At 50.1% G+C, this 19,818-nt stretch overlaps 1 protein-coding gene across 4 annotated transcripts; it reads left to right on the top strand.

Moving 5' to 3' along the window:
• Positions 1 to 711: 711 nt before the first annotated feature.
• On the top strand, positions 712 to 18,108 carry TP53 (tumor protein p53). 4 transcript variants are annotated; one of them, XM_083377732.1, is made up of 10 exons: positions 712 to 733; positions 7,008 to 7,138; positions 7,529 to 7,849; positions 12,326 to 12,512; positions 13,218 to 13,330; positions 13,591 to 13,700; positions 14,657 to 14,778; positions 16,548 to 16,666; positions 16,841 to 16,947; positions 17,074 to 18,108. In XM_083377732.1, exons 2-10 carry the CDS (start codon positions 7,034 to 7,036, stop codon positions 17,162 to 17,164), a joined length of 1,275 nt encoding a protein of 424 aa, XP_083233858.1. In that variant the 5' UTR covers positions 712 to 733; positions 7,008 to 7,033; the 3' UTR covers positions 17,165 to 18,108. The 4 variants fall into 4 exon arrangements, with proteins under 4 accessions (XP_083233858.1, XP_083233856.1, XP_083233859.1 ...); XM_083377730.1 differs by lacking the exon at positions 712 to 733 and adding an exon at positions 866 to 937; XM_083377731.1 differs by lacking the exon at positions 712 to 733 and adding an exon at positions 905 to 1,095.
• The last annotated feature ends 1,710 nt before the right edge of the window (positions 18,109 to 19,818 follow it).

Here is a 19,818-nt window from a genome sequence, read left to right on the forward strand (position 1 = left end):
TCCAAGTTGCCCAGTTGCAAAGAACCTTCGAGGGGGCGAGGGGGCGGGGGGAGGGCGTTCCCCAGAGCCGAAGAGAAAGAAGGGGTGGGGTGGGGCTCCGCTTGGGGATGATGGGAATTGTAGTCCTGCCCAAGCACGCCAGCCGCCAGCCTCTCCCGCCTGGCATTCCTGGGAAGAGGGTGGTGGGTGGAGGGCACCTGGCATTTGACACCCCCCCCCCAAAAAAAAGTCTCGAAATCCTTACCTTCGGCGCTGATTGTGACCTCGTGCAATAAATTGTGATAGTCAGCAATGTCCTGGTGGGGGGGAGAATAAATAGAGGGACTGTTATGGGGGACCCCCAAATCCCAACCTTCTCCAGATCCACTGAGCAGGGGGTTGGACTAGATGACCTCCAAGGTCCCTTCCAGCTTTTTTATTTATTATTATTATTATTATTATTATTATTATTATTATTATTATTATTATTATTATTATTATTATTATTATTATTATTATTATCATCATCATCATCATTATTTTATTATTATTTTATTATTATTACTATTATTATTGGGGATGATGGGAATTTTAGTCCTGCCCAAGCACGCCGCCGCTTCCAAGTCCTGGAATTGAGGGGGGCGGTTGGGGTGGGTGGGGGGCTTTTCCAGCGGCGGAGGGGGCGGCGAGGCAGAAGCGACTCGGCTGGAAGAGGCGTGTGCGTGAGAACCCGTTGCAGGCGGCAGTGCCACAGGTAAAGCTCTTCTGCTTTTTGCGCCCGCTGCAAAGATGGCCCCGGCGGCCTCCCCTCGCGAGAACGCGCCCCCCCTCTCCCCGCCCTCCTCCCGTCCGCGGGCTCGAGCCGGGGAATCCCCACCGCGTGTGCGTCCTCCTTTGCAGCCGGGCAGTTCGCGGGCAGAGCGCGGCGGGAACCGGACCGAGGTTGGCAGCCGAGTCGGTAAACACCCGGAGGAGGAGGAGGAGGAGGAGGGGGGGGGCAGAGTGTCCGTATTCTGGGGAGGGGGCGTCCTTCCCCTCCCCACGCCGGAGGAGCGGCTGGGCTTTCCCCGCTTCGGCCGCTGCTGACTCAACCCGGGTCTTCCGCTCGGGCTGAAGGTGAAAGCGAGCGAGCGAGGGGGGGTTAAGAAAGGGAAAGGATGGAACGTTGGGGCCCGCCGCGTTCGGATTTGGAACGTCGGCTCGCTTTCTCTTTCTTTTTTTTTTTTCCCACGCTCCCCCGGCCGCCTCCTTCGACCCGCGCGTGCACACACACCCCCCACCCTCCCCGCAAAGAAACCAAAAAAAAAAGCGCAGTCCAACGACCCGGATCCAAAGCGAGGTGGGGCGGATGGGGGGGGGCAGGAAAAAAAAATCCCAGTCCGGCTTGCAAAGTTGTTCTCCCTCTCTCTCCCCCCCCCCACCAGCTCTCCTGACGCCACCGACGCCCCTTCCTCTTATCGCTGGGGTGGAGGGGGGAGGGAAAGAAAGATGTTTCGGGGGGGGAGGAAGAGAAGACGTTAATGCTGCTGGGTTGATCTTTCCTGCTTTCTCCCCCCCTCCCTCCCCTCCCCTCCCCTTTCCCCTCCGCCTCTTCTCCGGCAAGATACTTAAATCGTTGCTAATAAGACCCCCCCACACACACAATAGTTTCACTTGGAATTGTAGAAAGTTTCAAAGCGGGGGAGGGGAGAGGAGAGAATGCAAGGAGGGGGGCATAAACAAGGGGGAGGGTTGAAAGGGGGGGAGAGAATGCAATCAGGGGGGGATAAATAAGGGGGAGAATGCAAGGGGGGGGGGTAAATTAGAGGGAGGGTTGAAAGGGGGGAGAGAATGCAAGGGGGGGTAAATTGGAGGGGAGAAAGGGGGAGAAGATGCAATAAAATAAATAAATAAATAAGGGAGGGGAGAATGCAAGGGGGTATAAATTGGAGGGGAGAAAGGGGGGAGATGCAAGGAGGGGGGTATAAATAAGGGGGAGAATGCAAGGGGGGGTAAATTGGAGGGGAGAAAGGGGGGGAGATGCAAGGAGGGGGATAAATAAGGGGGAGAATGCAAGGGGGGTAAATTAAAGGCAGGGTTGAAAGGGGGGAGAAGATGCAAGGAGGGGGGATAAATGAGGAGAATGCAAGGGGGGGTAAATTGGAGGGGAGAAAGGGGGGAGAAGATGCAAGGAGGGGGATAAATAAGGGGGGGAGAATGCAAGGGGGGTAAATTAGAGGGAGGAGAGAATGGAAGGGGGCTATAAATTGGAGGGGAGAAAGGGGGGAGAAGATGCAAGGACGGGGTGGGGGGGAGATAAATTGGAGGGGCTGCTGGAGGATGGCAGCCAAGGGTCTCTATCCCCCCTTTCAGAGAGTTTAAAAGCGCTTCCTGGACTTTGGGAGTCGGGAGGGAGAGACGTTGCGATGGATGTTGGTCGTGCGGTTAAACCGGAGCAGATACTCCGGTTTTAAACCGAAGTAGAACCGGTGCAAGCCCAGCGCTGGTTTAAATCTTCCCGGGGCAATCGGCTTCTCTTTTCTCTCTCGCTCCCACTCCACCCCCGTCGCCGGAAACATCCTCCGAATGGTACAGTCCGCCCCGTTGTTGGCTGCGGTGGGAAGGAACCAAAAGAAGGGAGCGGAGGGGGGAGGAATTTAGGCATCCTAAAAGGGAGGGTTCGCGTGATTTTCTTTCCCCACGTACAAAGCGAGACACATCGTGTTTAAGATGCAAAAAAAATATATTTCTGAACGAATTAAGCCCGGGGAGGCCTTTACTCATTTCCCTTCCCCTCTTTACGCAATGGTATAGCCTCGCTGCCCTTCTCCTCCTCCTACCCTTTCTGCAAAAAGCATGCGAAAGAAAGACGATTAACCTTTTTTGATTCATGCAAAATTTGCTAATCCAGCCGGCGCCAAGACGATGGCTACTTCCGGGAGGCTTGTTGGGGGGCGGGGAACCCATTTCCGTTTCCTAAAAGAAAAAGAAAAAGCAATGCATTACCTGTTTTGCAAAGTTGGTTGGGGGGTTTCAAAGGGGTGCATTTTCTGCAAGGCTAATAAAATAGGATTTTTTTCGGGGGGGGTGTCCCCTGTGCTCGCTGAACTTTGGTGGTTTTCTTGCAGACATCTCATGACCAAACTAAGTAACGCCATCAGTGCGACATGGGATTCAATGGATAAATCAATACAGGGGTATTGGATGCAGCAAAATTGGGAATATGCAGAGTCTGAAGCCTCTTAAAAGTCTTTTTCACAAGCTTGGCCCCCTTTAAGACAAGTGGACTTCAACTCCCAGAATTCCCCAGCCAGCAGAGCTCGTTGGGGAATTCTGGGATTTGAAGCCCACCGAATCTTAGGAACATTGCCCTAAACCAGGGGTTCTCAAACTTGGCCCTTTGATGACTTGTGGACTTCAAGTCCCAGAATTCCTCAGCCAGCATGCCTGGCTGAGGAATTCTGGGAGTTGAAGTCCACAAGTCATTAAAGGGCCATAGTTCCCTCACGCTGGCTGAGGAATTCTGGGAGTTGAAGTCCACAAGTCATTAAAGGCCATAGTTCCCTCACGCTGGCTGAGGAATTCTGGGAGTTGAAGTCCAGAAGTCATCAAAGGGCCAAGTTTGAAGAACCCTGCCCTAAAAAAAACATGACTGTACATCACGATTGCAAACCGCTAAAAAGCAAGCAAGGAAAATAAAGGCACAGTGTAAAAAAATAATAATGAAATAAAGCAAAATAAGTTAATTTAATACATACTGATAGCGTGTACCAGGTATCCCAGCCGGATGTGTTTAAAAAGCCAATAAAACACACCCATTTTGGATGCCTTTTTCCTTTTTCTTTTTTTAAACACTGCCTGCGGGACAAAGATTAATTCGGATTGCTTCATGCCAAATCACCTCGATGCATTTTTTTTTCTCCCTTGTTGATTTTTGCCCTAATTTGTATTTGACCTGCTCTCTACTAAATTTCATGCACAATTTCCTGGTGTACTCAAGCCACTTTTAATCCGTTCTCAAGATATCCCAAATTCTCGCTTCCTGTATCAAACTAGGCAGAATTGTGTCTTTTATAAAATTACTTTTTGAATCTTTTTTTTTTAAGGTTAAAAAAATATATATAAGGAACTGCTTCCTAGGCTGTTCCAGGACTTATTTATCATTTGCAATCGAGCCCCAATTTTTTTGTTGCCAAGGGAAAGAAGTTTGTTCCGTGAGTTTGGACCCCGTTTTATGACCTTTGGGGCCCCCGTTAAGCGAAACTGGATGGTCGTTAAGTCAGTAACCCGTTTGTTAAGTGAAATCTGCTTCTCCATTGACTTTGCTTGTCCGAAGGTCGCAAAAGGGGGAATCACATCACACACACACACACACACACACGACACGGCCACTGTCATAAGTACGAGCCACGTGCCCGAAATTTGGTCACGTGACCGTGCGGGGGGGATGCCGGAACAGTCGTAAGTGTGAAAAACGGTCGTAACCTTTTTCAGTGGTGCTGAAACTTTGGTCGCTAAATGAAGCTGTGCTCCCTTTGCTTTCTGGGTCTATCAACATTGATCTCTGACGCATATTTATTTTAGATTAATAATCCTGGTTGCATCATACAATCCGCCCATCATTTTCCGCAAATCTTGCATATTTTTTTTTCTTCAGCCAACTGCGTTGTTCAAGCTTTGATTTGTTCTTACTCGTAAGGAGAAAAGAGATGGTGGTGAAATTCATGAGAGAAAGTGGACGTTATGCACGGATTTACACCGCAATCGCAGCTAGCCAGAGTTTAGCTTGGCGTTCTCTCTAAACAGACCATCCTGGCTTATGGCAGTGAAATAGAACAGTCTTTCCTAAATGCCGTAAGCTAGAATGGAGATCTTTTCTGGTGGGTTTTTAATTATACAGATAGTCCTTGGTTTACGACAGCCCGTTTAGTGCCCGTTCAAAGTTGCAACAGGACAGAGAAAAAGGACGTGCAGTCGTTTTTCACACTTACGACCGTCGCAGCTCAGGCGATCAAAATTCGGATGGCTTGGCAACTGACTCGTGTTTATGACGGTCGCAGTATGTCCCGGGGTCGCGTGATCCCCTTTGGTGACCTTCAGCCAAGCCAAATGGGGAAGCCAGGTTTACTTAACGACCGGGTTACTAAGCTAAGAACTTCAGTGATTCATTTAATGGCCGTGGCAAGAAGGGTGGAGCAAAACTCACCAACTCTCTCACTTAAGAACTGGAAATTGTGGGCTCAGCTGTGGACGTAAGTCGGCGACTATCTGAGATAGTCCTCGACATACGATAACTTATTTAGTGACCGTTCAAAGTTTACAAGGGCACTGAAAGAAATGACTAAGGGCCGTTTTTCACACTTACGACCGTCGCAGCGTCCGCCGTGGTCACATGATCAAAATTCAGATGCTTGGTGACGGACTCGCATTGACAATGGCCACTGCGTCCCTGGGGTCACGTGATCTTCCTTTTGCGACTCGTATTTATGACGGTTGCAGCATCCCTGGGGGGAGGGGTGTGTCATGTGATCCCGCCTTTTGCGACCTCTTATTCACTTAACAACTGGGTCACTATCTTAACAACTGCCGTGATTTGCTTAGCAAACGGGGCAAAACTCACTTAACCTGGCGAAGAAGATATTCAGCTCCTCAGCCAACGAGGCATCGGTGTTTGCCATGCTCCTCGTGCTGCCCTTATAGTTGGTTAAGTGCTGCAGGCCCTGCCACACTTGCCTCGGATCGTTGTTTGCTAAATGGTTCTCCACTTTTTGTTTGTATTGTTGTTTCGCCATCCTGATGCCTCTTCTGAGGTTTGCCCTGGCCTCTCTGTATCTGTCCCTGTCCCCCGCCTTAAAGGCAGAGTCCCGGGCTCTCAGGGGTGTTCGTATCTCTGCAGTCATCCAGGGTTTACAGTTCCCGTAAACTCTAATGCACTTATCCGTCGTTACACTATCAGTGCATGTTCTAATATAAGAGAGTACGGCATCTGTATATGAATTTGTACTTCAAACACACTCCAGTCAGTGGTTTCAAAGCAGTCCTGCAACTGGCTGAGAGCACCCACTGGCCAGGTTCTGACCCTTTTCGTGACTGCCTGAGTCCTTTTCCTGAGAGGGACATACTTTGGGCACAACAGGAGTGAAAGATGGTCAGATGTACCCAGGTGGGGGAGAGGGAAAGCTCTGTAGGCCTGTTTCAGATTGGAATACACGTGGTCCAAAGTGTTCTTCCCTCTGGTGGAAACTTGCACATACTGTACAAACTTGGGGAGAACTGTCTTCAGACAAGCTTGATTGAAGTCCCCAGCCACGACAAGAGGGCCCTCTGGGTGAGTTTGCTGCTGCCTGGTGATGACGTCATACAGCTTAGAAAGTGCCATGTTGACATTGGCATTAGGTGGAACATAAACAGCTATAAACACACACCAGATCGAAATATACCCTAACCCACGGGTTGGCCAACCCGCGGCTCCGGAGCCGCATGCAGCTCTTTGAGCCGTCTCCTGCGGCTCCCAGCCGCCCGGTGTGCGCGCACCTCTTCGAACGGGCAGTGGTGCGCGCACACCTCTCCAAATGGAGAGTGGCACCGCCCGTTTGGAGAGGTGCGCGAGCACCTCTCCGGATGGGCGGAGGTGCGCGCGCACCTCCCCAAACCTTTGGAGAGGTGCGCGCGCACCTCCGCGTGAACGGGCAGCGGCGCCGCTCTTTGGGAAAGCTGCCGCGGCACGTTTGCAGGCTGCCGAAGGCGGTAGCTCTGCAAATGGGCCGTCGCCGTCGCACAACCGGGAACTGGTTCCATCACACATTAAAAAAAGGGCAACCGTGCGCGTCCGCGCATGCGCAAGAAACGTTTTTTGTGCATGCGCGTGCATGGACGCACGCACGCGGCTCCCACTTTTTTTATGTGTGATGGAACCGGTTCCCAGTGGCTCTTTTCCTTTTTCAGGTTGCCGACCCCTGCCCTAACCCTAACCGTCTGCTTTGGATGGGGTAAAAGGGATGGAAATTGCTTCAATCCCTTCTTTTTTTTTTCCTTTCCTGCTGCCTCAGTTTCCCCGTTGTAAAGGAAAACAAACATGGAGCAAGTTGTGGAGGAAGACGCCAACCCGTCCCTGAGCCCACCTCTCAGCCAAGGCACCTTTCATCAAATGTGGACCTTCGAAATGGCCAACCAGTTTTGGGTGAGTGTGACATTGATCCTCAGCCACTTTTGTGGACTTCAATTCCCAGAATTCCCCAGCCAGCTGGGAATTCTGGGAGTTGAAGTCCACCCCAAGTTTGAAAAACACGGATTGACCCAATCAATTTGTTCTCCCGAGTTTACACCGCAAGCTGGACCAAACCTGGCTTCCAAGGTGGCTTGTCTAGCCACCCCGCACGTGGCTCGGCTTAAGCCATGATTTGTGGCTTCTTGGGTGCCAAAACGCCAGGAACTGTGGCCGGCTTGTCAAATCCACAGCAGCCTAAAATCGACAACGTGACATTCATTTTGTGGGGTCCTTTGATGACATCCGGGGGGGGAGAGGGGGGCATACCTATCGTCCGAATGATAATCGATTCATATGTTTTAGGAGTTGAAGGAGACGAACCCCACTCATCAAGCCTATCTCGAGGAAGCTGGCAGCTCCGCGGATCAAACCAACTTCGGCTTGTCGGCCCCGCCGGCTTGCTCTCCGTTGAGTGATCTGGCTGAAGGCTATCCAGAGGGAGACGTCTTGTCCATCCAGACCTTAGCCGACTTCTTGGGGGACCCCCAGCTCCTGCGCTCCCCCCCCCAAGATTATGGGCCTGGGGAGAGCTTCCCCATCCCCCCCACCCAGGATTATCCGGGACAATTCGGCTTCGATCTGGAATTTGAGCAGTCGGGCACCGCCAAGTCAGTCACTTACACCGTACGGAGTGGGACCAGGTTATGAGTTAAATTCTGGGGCGGGGGTCTTTCCTTCCCCACCATCTCCCCCCTCCAAAAAACCCCCGGATCCTCTTGTCTCGATCAGGGGGGGGACCCGGGGGGGGTTAGGTCAAAAAAATCAAAACGGCGGCCGCTGCCTTGTCAGTCCACTCCCCCCACCTCCGCTATGGACAGGTGAGGTCAACGGACTCTAGATTCCGCCTTTCCTGGCTGGCAATCCCGGTTTGGCGCCGATCCTGGTTTGCTAAAAAGAGCAAAGGGGGTGGGGGTGGGGGACTGTCTTTGGATCTGATTTTTTTTAAAAAAAAGGGGGGTTGGGGATTGGGAGGTTTGGAAGCACCTGGCTTCTTGAGATGCGGGGTTCTGAGTGCGAAGTCTGCCACTGTGGTGCTGCAGGTGGATGGAAGGGGCCGGCACACAAAGGAGGTCCCCGACTTACGACAGGGTCACTTCGAGTTCCAGTAATTGCTGCCTCCCTCAGATGCAATTGACAGGCATCTGAGGCTAATAATAATAATAATAATAATAATAATAATAATAATAATAATAATAATAATAATAATAATAATAATAAATATAATGATGATGATGATGATGCAAAAGGCGGCCTTACTAGGAACTGCTTCCATCTTGCAACGATATCTATAATACCATCAAACATCCACATCTGCCTATCCCAGGTCCATGGTAAGGACTCGATAGGTAGATAAAAATGCCAAATCCAGTCTGAACATCTGGCTGACTGTGCGATGATTAATAATAATAATAATAATAATAATAATAATAATAATAATAATAATAATAATAATAATAATAATAATTAATAATAATAATAATAAATAATAATAATAAAGTTGGAAGGGACCCTGGAGGTCATCTAGTCCAGCCCTCTGCTCAGGTAGGAAACCTTATAACATTTCAGACAAAGGGCTGTCCAATCTCCACAACCTCCAGTGTTTAAAACCTCTGGAGGCAGGTGGTTCCACTGGTTATCTGTTCTAACTGATTAATTGTTCTAACCGTTTGCTGTGTCCCACAATGACACAACCCCAACTTAAAACAACATTTTTTGTTGAAAATTACCCTTCGCTCCCAATTCCCAGCAAAACAAAAAACACCATGCTCCCCAAGGAGAGTAATGGATTTACTTAATGACCAGCTTGGTTGCTTAACAACAGCCGCAAAATGGATTCTCCGGTCCTTGATAAGCTGCTTATCGATGTCCCGACTTAACCATTGTTGGGGTCAATGACGGTTGTAAGTCAAGGACTTATTGGATTGGGAGGGTAAGAATCTGGAGCACTGGTGCTCTCGCCTTTCAGCCTCTGGCGAGCCAGACACCCATTTCATGTAGTCCTTGCTTTATGACCGTTTGTTTTAATGACCTTTCGAAGTTACAACGGAGCCAAAAACAGAGCGTTATGACCGTTTTTCACACTTAACGGCTGTTGCAGCCTCCCCGTGGTCACGTGATCAAAATTCAGATGCGCGACCACTGACTCGTATTTATGACGGTCGCAGCATCCTCTGTGTGTGTGTGTGTGTGTGAGAGAGAGAGAGAGAGAGAGACGCGGTCTCCTTTTGCGACCTTCTGAAAAGCAAAGTCAAGGGGGAAGCCAAATTCCCTTAGCGACGGTGTTACTCACTTAACATCTGCAGTGATTCGCTTAACAACCATAGCGAGGAAGGTCTTAAAATGGGGGACACCTGACCTAACAACTGTCTTGCTTAGTAGCGGAAGTTTGGGGTACTCTCTTGGTCGTACGCTTGAGGACCGCCTGTACTAACTTCACAACTGCAGGGGTCCCCGGAGAAAGGCCGTAAAATGGGACGAAACCCAACTGCTGTCCTGCTTAACGGCGGGAATTTACGCCTCCCGTTGTAAACCGAGGACTGCCTGGCTTTTCTTACTGCTGCCCCAAGGAAGCCCCCTTCCCCTTTTTCCTTTCTGAGGCTGTGGGGTGATGCCATGAGGATGGTGCCCCCATCACCCCCCCACACTTATAAGCCCCTCCTTCCCCTCCCTCAAGAAGTGTTTCAAACCCACAGATATTTGGGTGGGTGGGCTTGAACACAGATAAGGAGCTGCTTGTCAGAAGACCCCCCACCCATAGATTGTTTTTTTTTAAAAAAAAAACTGATTTTGCTTTAAGTTAGTCCACACTTTCCAGCTGCTGGGGCCACCCCTGGGAGACACCCCCACCCCCAATCATGAATACAGGTAGCCTCCAACTCGCAGTTCATTTTTGATCCCCAGGGGTCAAAATTCAGACACTCGGGTGAATTGACTCGTGTTTACGACGGTCGCAGGGTCCCTGGTGTGTTTGTGTGTGTGTGTGTGTGAGAGAGAGAGAGACGTGATTCCCCTTTTGGCCACCTGACGCACACAAAAAACACAATGGGGAAACCCACTTCATTTAATGACCATACGGCTGGCTTAACAGTTGCCGCGATTCGCTTAAGGACAGCACCCCCGCCCCCCCCCCAAAAGTTGTAAGATGGGCCAAAACTCACAACACATGTCTCCCTGGGCAACATGGCTTCGTTGTGGGTCGTAAGCTGATGACCACCAGTATCCCCTTGAGTTGGATTTTAGGCTGCTGTGGAAACACCCCCCCCCCCAAAAAAAAACGGGTCGGCGACGGGGCGCGTGAAACGTCCTTGGGGTGAGTTTTGCAGCGACCATCAGCAGCTGGGAGGAGGTCTTCCCCTTTCCCCTCTCATCCCCCCCTCCCCAATTTGTACCCCGTAGGATTGCAGCTTGGGGAACCCTGTGCGCCCGAACCCCCAAATTTTAACTTACTGCATAGCTGGCACCCCAGTTCTGGTTGCTGTGTGTGTGTCTTCAGCACGTTGACCTGCTTCTGTGGGGACTGGTCACTTTCTGGATTCCTGGATGGGAATGACCACCACCCCCTTTTCCATTTTTGACCTGCCCACCCAATGGCTGGGCTTTGAAGAACGGGGGGGGTCTCGACGGAGACCACCCCCATCTTCCTTCCGTCTCCCTCTGCTCTGTGCACAACGTTGCCCGTCCTGGACATGTCAGGGCATGTCTTTCTGCTGGCTTTTGGCAAAGGACTGTCCCAGATTCCTTACAGGGGGGATAAAGACCCCCACCCCATTTCCGGCATGTGGCGAGAGACCCCTCCCCACACCCAGCAGCCCCCAATTGCCTTCTCTTGCAATGAAGGCAGAAAAGGCCAAATGCCAGCCATTGAGTTGGAAGATTTGGGGAAGGGGCTTGCTCGGGGGGAGGGGTGTAGTGGAAATCATGGTGCCCTCGCCTCCGTCCCACCAACAATTGGTTGCAATTCAGGGCAGGCATTTTTTAGGGGTGGGCAGTGAGTTAATATAGGGCAGGGGTCTTCAATCTCGGCCCTTTGATGACTGGTGGACTTCAACTCCCAGAATTCCTCAGCCAGAATGGGGGAACTATGACCTTTTGATGACTGGTGAACTTCAACTCCCAGAATTCCTCAGCCAGCATGGGGGAACTATGACCTTTTGATGACTGGTGAACTTCAACTCCCAGAATTCCTCAGCCAGCATGAGGGAACTATGACCCTTTGATGACTTGTAGACTTCAACTCCCAGAATTCCTCATCCAGCGTGAGGGAAGTATGACCCTTTGATGACTGGTGGACTTCAACTCCCAGAATTCCTCAGCCAGCATGGGGGAACTATGGCCCCTTCATGACTGGCGGACTTCAACTCCCAGAATTCCTCAGCCAGCGTGAGGCAACTATAACCCCCTTTATGACTTCTGGACTTCAACTCCCAGAATTCCTCAGCCAGGCATGTTGGCTGAGGAATTCTGGGAGTTGAAATCCACAAAGATCCATGGAAGAACAACTTAAGGCCCGTTGGGAGGGATGCAGGGAGGTCTATATATTTAATATATTAATTAATTTAATAAATAGGACAGGCCTCGACTTCACACCCACAATTGAGCCCAAAATCTTGGTTGCTAAGTGAGACAGAGGACAGGAAGGCCTGGAGGAATGTTGTCCATAGGGTCGCGATGGGTCGGACACGACTTCGCAGCTAACAACAAGTGAGACATTTGTTACGTGACGCCCTACTTTACGACCTGCCTTGCCACAGTTGTTAACCCAATCACTGCGGGCGTTAAGTTAATAATCTGGCTGTTAAGCAAATCCGGCTTTTCCCCCACTGACTTTGCTTGTTGGAAGGTCACAAAAGGGGATCAGGTGACGCCCCCGGGAGGCCGCATCCGTCATAAATACGAGTCAGTTTCCAACTGTCTGAAATTTTGGATCAGGTAACCCAACAGTTGTGACAAACGGGTCATAAGTCCCTTTTTTCAATGCCGTTATAACGTTGAACAGCCCCTAAACCGGCCGTGGTGAGTCGGGGCTGCGTATTAATTAGTTCCGGGAATTCTTTCTCACTTTTTCTCTCCTCTAATCCCAAATTTCTCTCCTCCGTCCAGTTCTCTCCGCAGCTCAACAAACTGTTTTGCCAAATTGGCAAAACTTGCAAAGTGCTGATTCGGACGTCCAAGGCACCTCCGCCGGGCTCCGTGGTCCGGGCCATGGCCGTCTACAAGAGATCCGAACACATGTCTGAGGTGGTCAGGCGCTGCCCCCATCATGAGCGGCACCCGGAGCACAACGACGGTGAGCGAAGGGCCCGGGGGGGGAAAGGGGGAGGGGGGTCTTCTGGGACAGGTGGGGTGGGGGTGGGCAGGCTGTGATGCACGGCGCTCAAAACCTGGGGAGAGATTGCACTCCGCACATGGTAAAAGACCTGTCCGTCTGCATGCAGGTCTTTAAACGGGTGCAGAGTACCTGTTCCGCGATCTTGTCCTCTAATCCAGGGGTCCCCAACCTCTGGTCTGTACTGGGCCGCGGCACGCCAGCATCCGGTCCGCACAAACAAGCGGGATGCAGGCACCACACAAAACCACGCCTCCTCCGGTCCGTGGGGACAAAAAAACCTCTCTCCACTGAACCGGTCCCTGGTGCCACAAAGTTTTGGGGACCTCTGCGTCTAGTCCTCAGCTTAACAGCCACTGTTCAAAGTTAACCACAGTGGCTTAGCTGAACAACGGCCGCAATGCGCTTAACCATCGTGGCAAAAAAAAAAAGAGGTTGTAAAACGGGGCAAAACTCACCGGACGCAGGCCTCGCTTAGCCGCCGAGATTTTGGCTTCCCTTGTGTTGTGTTGTGCTGTAGATGAGTTGGGTTTTGTTCTTGTTTTTCGAGGGACGGGGCTCGTTAATTGCGGGAGGGGGGAACCTCCCTCCTCCGACGTGAAACTCCTGCGGCTCTAAGCTCCCCCATTTTCTCCCCGCCGCACCCCGATTTCTGCTTTTGCACAGGCACGATCCCCCGCGATCATCTCATCCGGGTCGAAGGAAACCCACTGGCTCAGTATTACACAGATCCGGGCACCAAGCGGCACAGCGTGCGGGTTCTTTACCAAAAGCCTCAGGTGATTGGGGGGGGAGACGGCGGGCAAGGGGGAAGAGGCGATTTGGGGTCCAACTCTAACCCTCCCCGTCTTCTCTTTCTTCGTCTGATTGTCTGCTGCTTTCGTTTTCGGCCTCCCGGACAGCTGGGACGCCCCCCCCCTGAATCAAAAGGAAACATCAACAGAGCAGAAAAAAAAGTTTCCATCCCCCTCCCCCAAATTAGAACATCTGCGTATGTTCAGATGCTACACCTGGCTTAGTAGATTTCTCGGCCCTGCAGGTGGGGATGGCGTGCACCATCGTCCTGTACAATTACATGTGTAACAGTTCGTGCATGGGCGGTATGAACCGGCGTCCGATCCTGACCGTCCTGACTTTGGAGACCGAACAGTGAGTAACCCTCTTCGTCTCCTCGTCCTCTTCCCTCCCGGCTCGGTTGGGTTTCAGATGGGGAAATCATGTTTAGAACTCAGAACCCGCCTGTCGAACGATGGACGGGATGAAATTTGGGCGCTGTTCAGCAACGAACCAGCTACCCTGTTTGTTTTAAATTTAAACCACGATCCAGGCCCGATTCTGGGTGGTTTTGCCCACCAAATCGTAGAATCGTGGCTCCGGAGGGGGACGTGGGAGGTCATCTAGTCCAAAACCCTGCTGTCCAGTGTAGGAATTCCCAGACTAAAATTTCAGGCGTTAAGTGGTGAGGGTTGTCAAATAGGTCACACCGTGACTCCACCCAATTTCATGAGCTTTTTGCGGCGGTCGTTAAAGAGAACGCTGCGTTGATTAAGCGGACACCCCCCCCCCATGGGGTAATTTTTTTTTTGCCAGAAACAGGAAATAAATATGAGTTTCCAGAAACAACATTGCAAATTGTACTCGTAGTGATTGTGAGATGCTGCAAACAATCCTGAATGAAGGCCCCGAATGTTGCAGCTACGAATCCAGGTCGTAAGCCCACTTTTCGGGATCCATCATAATACTTTGGACAGTCGCTAAGCGACTGTTCGTAATGCGAGGACTTGCTGGACATTAGAAGCTCGGTTGCTGTTGAAGTTACTGGGTAGTCTAGTCAGTAGAAATACCTCTGAAAGGATCATGGGTTGCGTAGTGTGTGCTAGAATTTGAACCCGCTGCTTATCTGAATGCTGCTGCGGAAATGACTATATAAAACGGGTGAAACTATCCAAAAATGCAATGGTGCCTTTGAATTAAAACGGTACCCACCGTGTTTATTGACCGTCGTGACCCCACGGCAGTGATGGGGTCTCCGACTTGGCAGGTGGGGTAAAACGTTTCCCTCCGTCCTCCAAAAATCTCCAAGGACCTCTCTTCTCTCCTGACAGGGGTGAGGTCCTGGGACGTCGATGTTTTGAGGTGCGGGTGTGCGCCTGTCCCGGACGAGACCGACGATCGGAGGAGCTCAGCTTCCAGCAGAAAGCAAAATCCCTGGAAAATAAGAAGAAAGGTAAATTTGAAGGACGGAGGAGGACGAGGACTGGCAGATAGTGGGAGCAGAGTCAGAGGAGGGGTTAGCCCAAAATCCCTACATAGCCGCAAACAGAGTGCAACCTCCTTTGAATTCTGCAGACCCATATCTAACTCTTAGCAGGCATCAACCATTAGTTGAGAAGATTCCTGCAGCAATAAAGCAATTTAATTGAGAAGATTCCCGCACATAGGCTTTCAGCAATAAAGCGGTTTAATAGAGAAGATTCCTGCGCATAGGCTTTCAGCAATAAAGCAATTTAATTGAGAAGATTCCCACGCGTAGGCTTTCAGCAATAGAGGAGTTTAATCGAAAAGATTCCCGTGCACAGCCTTTAAGCAATAAAGCATTTTAATCGAAAAGATTCCTGCGCACAGGCTTTCAGCAATAAAGCAGTTTAATGGAGAAGATTCCCGCGCATAGGCTTTCAGCAATAAAGCAGTTTAATTGAGAAGATTCCCGCGAAATAGGATTTCAGCAATAGAGCAGTTTAATCGAGAAGATTCCTGCACACAGGCTTTCAGCAATAAAGCAGTTTAACTGAGAAGATTTCCGTGCATAGGCTTTCGGCAATAGAGCAGTTTAGTTAGAACATTCCTGCAGCAATAAAGCAATTTAATTGAGAAGATTCCCGCACATAGGCTTTCAGCAATAAAGCGGTTTAATGGAGAAGATTCCCGCGCATAGGCTTTCAGCAATAAAGCAGTTTAATCGAGAAGATTCCCGCGAAATAGGCTTTCAGCAATAGAGCAGTTTAATCGAGAAGATTCCCACGCATAGGCTTTCAGCAATAGAGCAGTTTAATCGAGAAGATTCCCACGCACAGGCTTTCAGCAATAAAGCAGTTTAATCAAGAAGATTCCCGCGCACAGGCTTTCAGCAATAAAGCAGTTTAATCGAGAAGATTCCCGCGAAATAGGCTTTCAGCAATAAAGCAGTTTAATGGAGAAGATTCCCGCGCACAGGCTTTCAGCAATAAAGCAGTTTAATCGAGAAGATTCCCACGCATAGGCTTTCAGCAATAGAGCAGTTTAGTTAGAACATTCCTGCAGCAATAAAGCAATTTAATTGAGAAGATTCCCACGCGTAGGCTTTCAGCAATAGAGGAGTTTAATCGAAAAGATTCCCGTGCACAGCCTTTAAGCAATAAAGCATTTTAATCGAAAAGATTCCTGCGCACAGGCTTTCAGCAATAAAGCAGTTTAATGGAGAAGATTCCCGCGCATAGGCTTTCAGCAATAGAGCAGTTTAATCGAGAAGATTCCTGCACACAGGCTTTCAGCAATAAAGCATTTTAATTGAGAAGATTCCCACGCATAGCCTGTCAGCAATAAAGCAGTTTAATGGAGAAGATTCCCCCTCATAGGCTTTCAGCAATAAAGCAGGCTGGGGAATTATCCAAGGAAATAAGTACACTGTCTCATGGAGAAGAATCTCTTTCTGCAGACCACTGTTAATCTGAGGAACTCCCCGCCACGGGATGTTGCAAAGATGTTCAGTTTTTATTTATTAAATGTATAGGTCTCTTCCCCCCCACCCCCTCTCCCCCTTCATTATCCGTAAGTTGTCTGATCGTGAAAATGAGAGGCAAGATGGAAGAGGGAAGTTGTGAAGAGCAGCCCCACTGTTAAATTCGGAGGTTTTGGGCGGAGGCGTCCTTGTGGTCCCCTTTCCTTGTCTGAAAGAGGGCGGGGCTTCAGCTGTGGGGGGTTTTTCCCCCGCCTCATCCTTGTCTCTCGCTTCTCCAGCTCCTTTGCAAGGCCCGCCTTGCACCGCCAGCAGGAGGCCAGTGCAAGACACGCCAGAGGAAGAGACGCCTGAATGCGAATCGGGGGGCACATCTGAACCCCAGGTTTACACGCTCACTGTGAGTAGTGCCTTGGGCCTGCCTTGGCGGTTTGGGGAGAGGGCTGAAGGGTGACCTCTGGCCCTTCAAGGGGCGGACATTCCAGCTTTGGCGAGGAGGAGATAAAAGAGTCAGGGGTCCCAGGAGCAGCTTGAACCCCGAGCCGACATCTGGAAAGGTCCATTTTGTTTGCAGATTCGCAACCCCAAACATTACGCCATGCTAAAAGAGCTGTTAGAAGGCTTGGAGTGCAAAGAAGCCTGCCAGAAAGAGAGCAAGGAGGGCTGCAAGTCCGGGAAAAGGTGGGTGACGGGCCCCCCCCCCGCCCCGAATACGTAAAAGCTCTCGCTTCCCGCTTGTTGCCTCTTGGGTGAATCCCATCTTTGCGGCTTGGCTGGCTGACTCGAGCCCTCTTTTCTCTTCCTCAGCCTCCTGAAGGGCCGGAAACGAGGAGCCAAGTTGACTTCGCCCTATCAAAAGAAAGCTCGGGTGAAGGATGAGACCCCGGACTCCAATTAGTGGGGTGTCACATAACACACACACACACACACACACACACACACACACACACACACACCCTACTCCCAAGTTTGAAGACCCCTGCCCTAAACATTCGGCTGTTTTTAAATCCCTCCCTTTGCAATTTGGGTGTCCAAACGCCCCCTCCTCCAGATTTTCCGCCCCCCACCCCAACTGGTGGGGAGGGGGGGGGCTTTCCTAAAGGGCCAGCTTTGGGGAGAGGGACGGTCACGGCTGGTCCTCGCCCCTCTCCTCAAATTCTCTTCCTTTCTCCCTCTCCTCAAATTGTCTTCTCTCTTCCTTTCTCCACCAGCCAGGATTGGCTAGCTAGTTAGTAGTTAGTTTTGCAAGCTGGGCGAGTTTTTCAACGTAGGACTTCAACTCCCAGAATTCCACAGCCGGCACTTTTGAAGAGGGGCACGCTGGGAGTGGAAGCCGGGGTGGGCGGGGGAATTCTGGGAGTTGTAGTCCTGAGCCTTGCCAAGCTTGGGTCCAGTAGTTTTAACTTGTATAGTACATTATCCTCAAACACAGTATTAATTTTTTTTGTAGATTAGTTTTTTACTATCTCCTGTGTTTTTTTTATTATTATTATTATTATTATTATTACTTCCTTTGCACCCCCCTGAGACATCCCCCTGCCGACAAAAGTGCGTACAGTCAAGGCTATGGACTCCAGAAGACGGTAGAGAACAGGAAGGCCTGGAAGAACGTTGTCTGTGGGGTCGCGATGGGTCGGACACGACTTCACAGCTGACAGCAACAACGAGAAGATTTTTTATATTTGTATATATACTGGATCCATTCCTTTGTTTTGTCAGCCAACATTTTCTAGGGGAATAAAGGCATTTTGCCTGTATTGTTTTTTCTTTAAAGTTGGAGAGATGTGGTCATTTGAACGATTTTTTATTCTAAACCGGGGGTGGGGGGGGGGACGGAGAGAGAGAGGGGAAAAAAATGGAACCGTCCAGCGACGTCTGATTGGACCGGACACATCGGTTCTGTTGGGCAGAATTCCCCAAAATCCTGTCTTTTCATCCACAGACACCCACCCCTCCCCTTCTAGGATCTTTGGGGGTGGGGGAAAGTGGGGTCTTGGGTGAGCGAGCTGGGTGGGTTTCTGGTAGACGTCTCACGACCCGACTAGGTAACGTCATCCGTGCTGGAAGGGAGGGGAATTTGCTCCGTTTATATGTGAAACGTTTGGAGGAAAACAGGCCAGATCAGAAAACAGTAAAAACTCTATGCTCCTTCCTCCCCCCCCTTCCTCCTTCCTCTTCCTCCTCCCTGTCCTCTTCCTCTTGCCCTCCTTTTGTTTCCTTCCTTCCTTCCTCCATCCTCTTCCTCCCCTTCTTCCTTCTTTCCTCCTCCTACTCCCCTCCTTTCTTTCCTTCATTCCTTCCTCCCCTCCTCTTTTTCTCCTCTCCTCTTTTTTCCTTCCTTCCTTCCTTCCTTCCTTCCTTCCTCTCATTTTTCTCTTTCTCTGCCTCTTTCCTTCTCTCCTTCTTTCTTTCTTCTGTCACTTTCTCTCGCTTTCTTTCAGCCTGTCACCTCTTTCTCCTTCTCTCTTTCTGTCTCTAATTTATCTCTCTTTTTTTCTGTCTCTGCCTCTCACTTTTTCTCTTTCTCATTCTCTTTCTCTCTATGCCTCTTTTTCTCTTTCTTTCTTTCCTTCTTTTTTCTTCCTTCCTTCTTTTATTTCCTTTCTTTCTTTCCTTCCTTCCCTTCTTACCTTTCTTTCTCTTCCTTCCTTTCTTTCTTTTTCTTTCTTTCTTTCTTTCTTTCTTTCTTTCTTTCTTTCTTTCTTTCTTTCTTTCTTTCTTTCTTTCTTTCTTTCTTTCTTTCTTTCTTTCTTTCTTTCTTTCTTTCTTTCTTTCTTTCTTCCTTCCTTCCTTCCTTCCTTCCTTCCTTCCTTCCTTCCTTCCTTCCCTCCCTCCCTCATTGCAAGCCCCTGTCCCTTCTAGTTGACATTCCCTACGTCTGCCAGAAGACCACCCAGCTTGGCCACCACCAAGGACACCCCCCACCCACCCCAGTTCAACCCTGAGCTAGGAAGATTCTCTGCTTTAAAAGTCGGGAAAACATCCATAGGTTTGGGAGTCCCAAATGAAGTCACCCATAATTTTGCCTCTTAGACTTTTTTTTTTTAGACTGGGGTGTTTGTGTGAGGTGGCATTTAAGGCAGGGGTCTTCAAAGTTGGCCCCTTTGATAACTTGTGGACTTCAACTCCCAGAATTCCTCAGCCAGGTAGGTACGCTGGCTGAGGAATTCTGGGAGTTGAAGTCCACAAGTCATGAAAGGGTCTTAGTTCCCTCACGCTGGCTGAGGAATTCTGGGAGTTGAAGTCCACAAGTCATCAAAGGGTCATGGTTCCCTCGCGCTGACTGAGGAATTCTGGGAGTTGAAGTCCACAAGTCCTAAAAGGGCCACAGTTCCCTCAGGCTGGCTGAGGAATTCTGGGAGTTGAAGTCCACAAGTCATCAAAGGGTCATGGTTCCCTCGCGCTGACTGAGGAATTCTGGGAGTTGAAGTCCACAAGTCATAAAAGGGCCACAGTTCCCTCAGGCTGGCTGAGGAATTCTGGGAGTTGAAGTCCACAAGTCATAAAAGGGCCACAGTTCCCTCACGGCTGAGGAATTCTGGGAATTGAAGT

Source organism: Vipera ursinii (genome assembly GCF_947247035.1).
Source record: "Vipera ursinii genome assembly, chromosome: Z".
NCBI classification, from domain to species: domain Eukaryota; kingdom Metazoa; phylum Chordata; class Lepidosauria; order Squamata; family Viperidae; genus Vipera; species Vipera ursinii.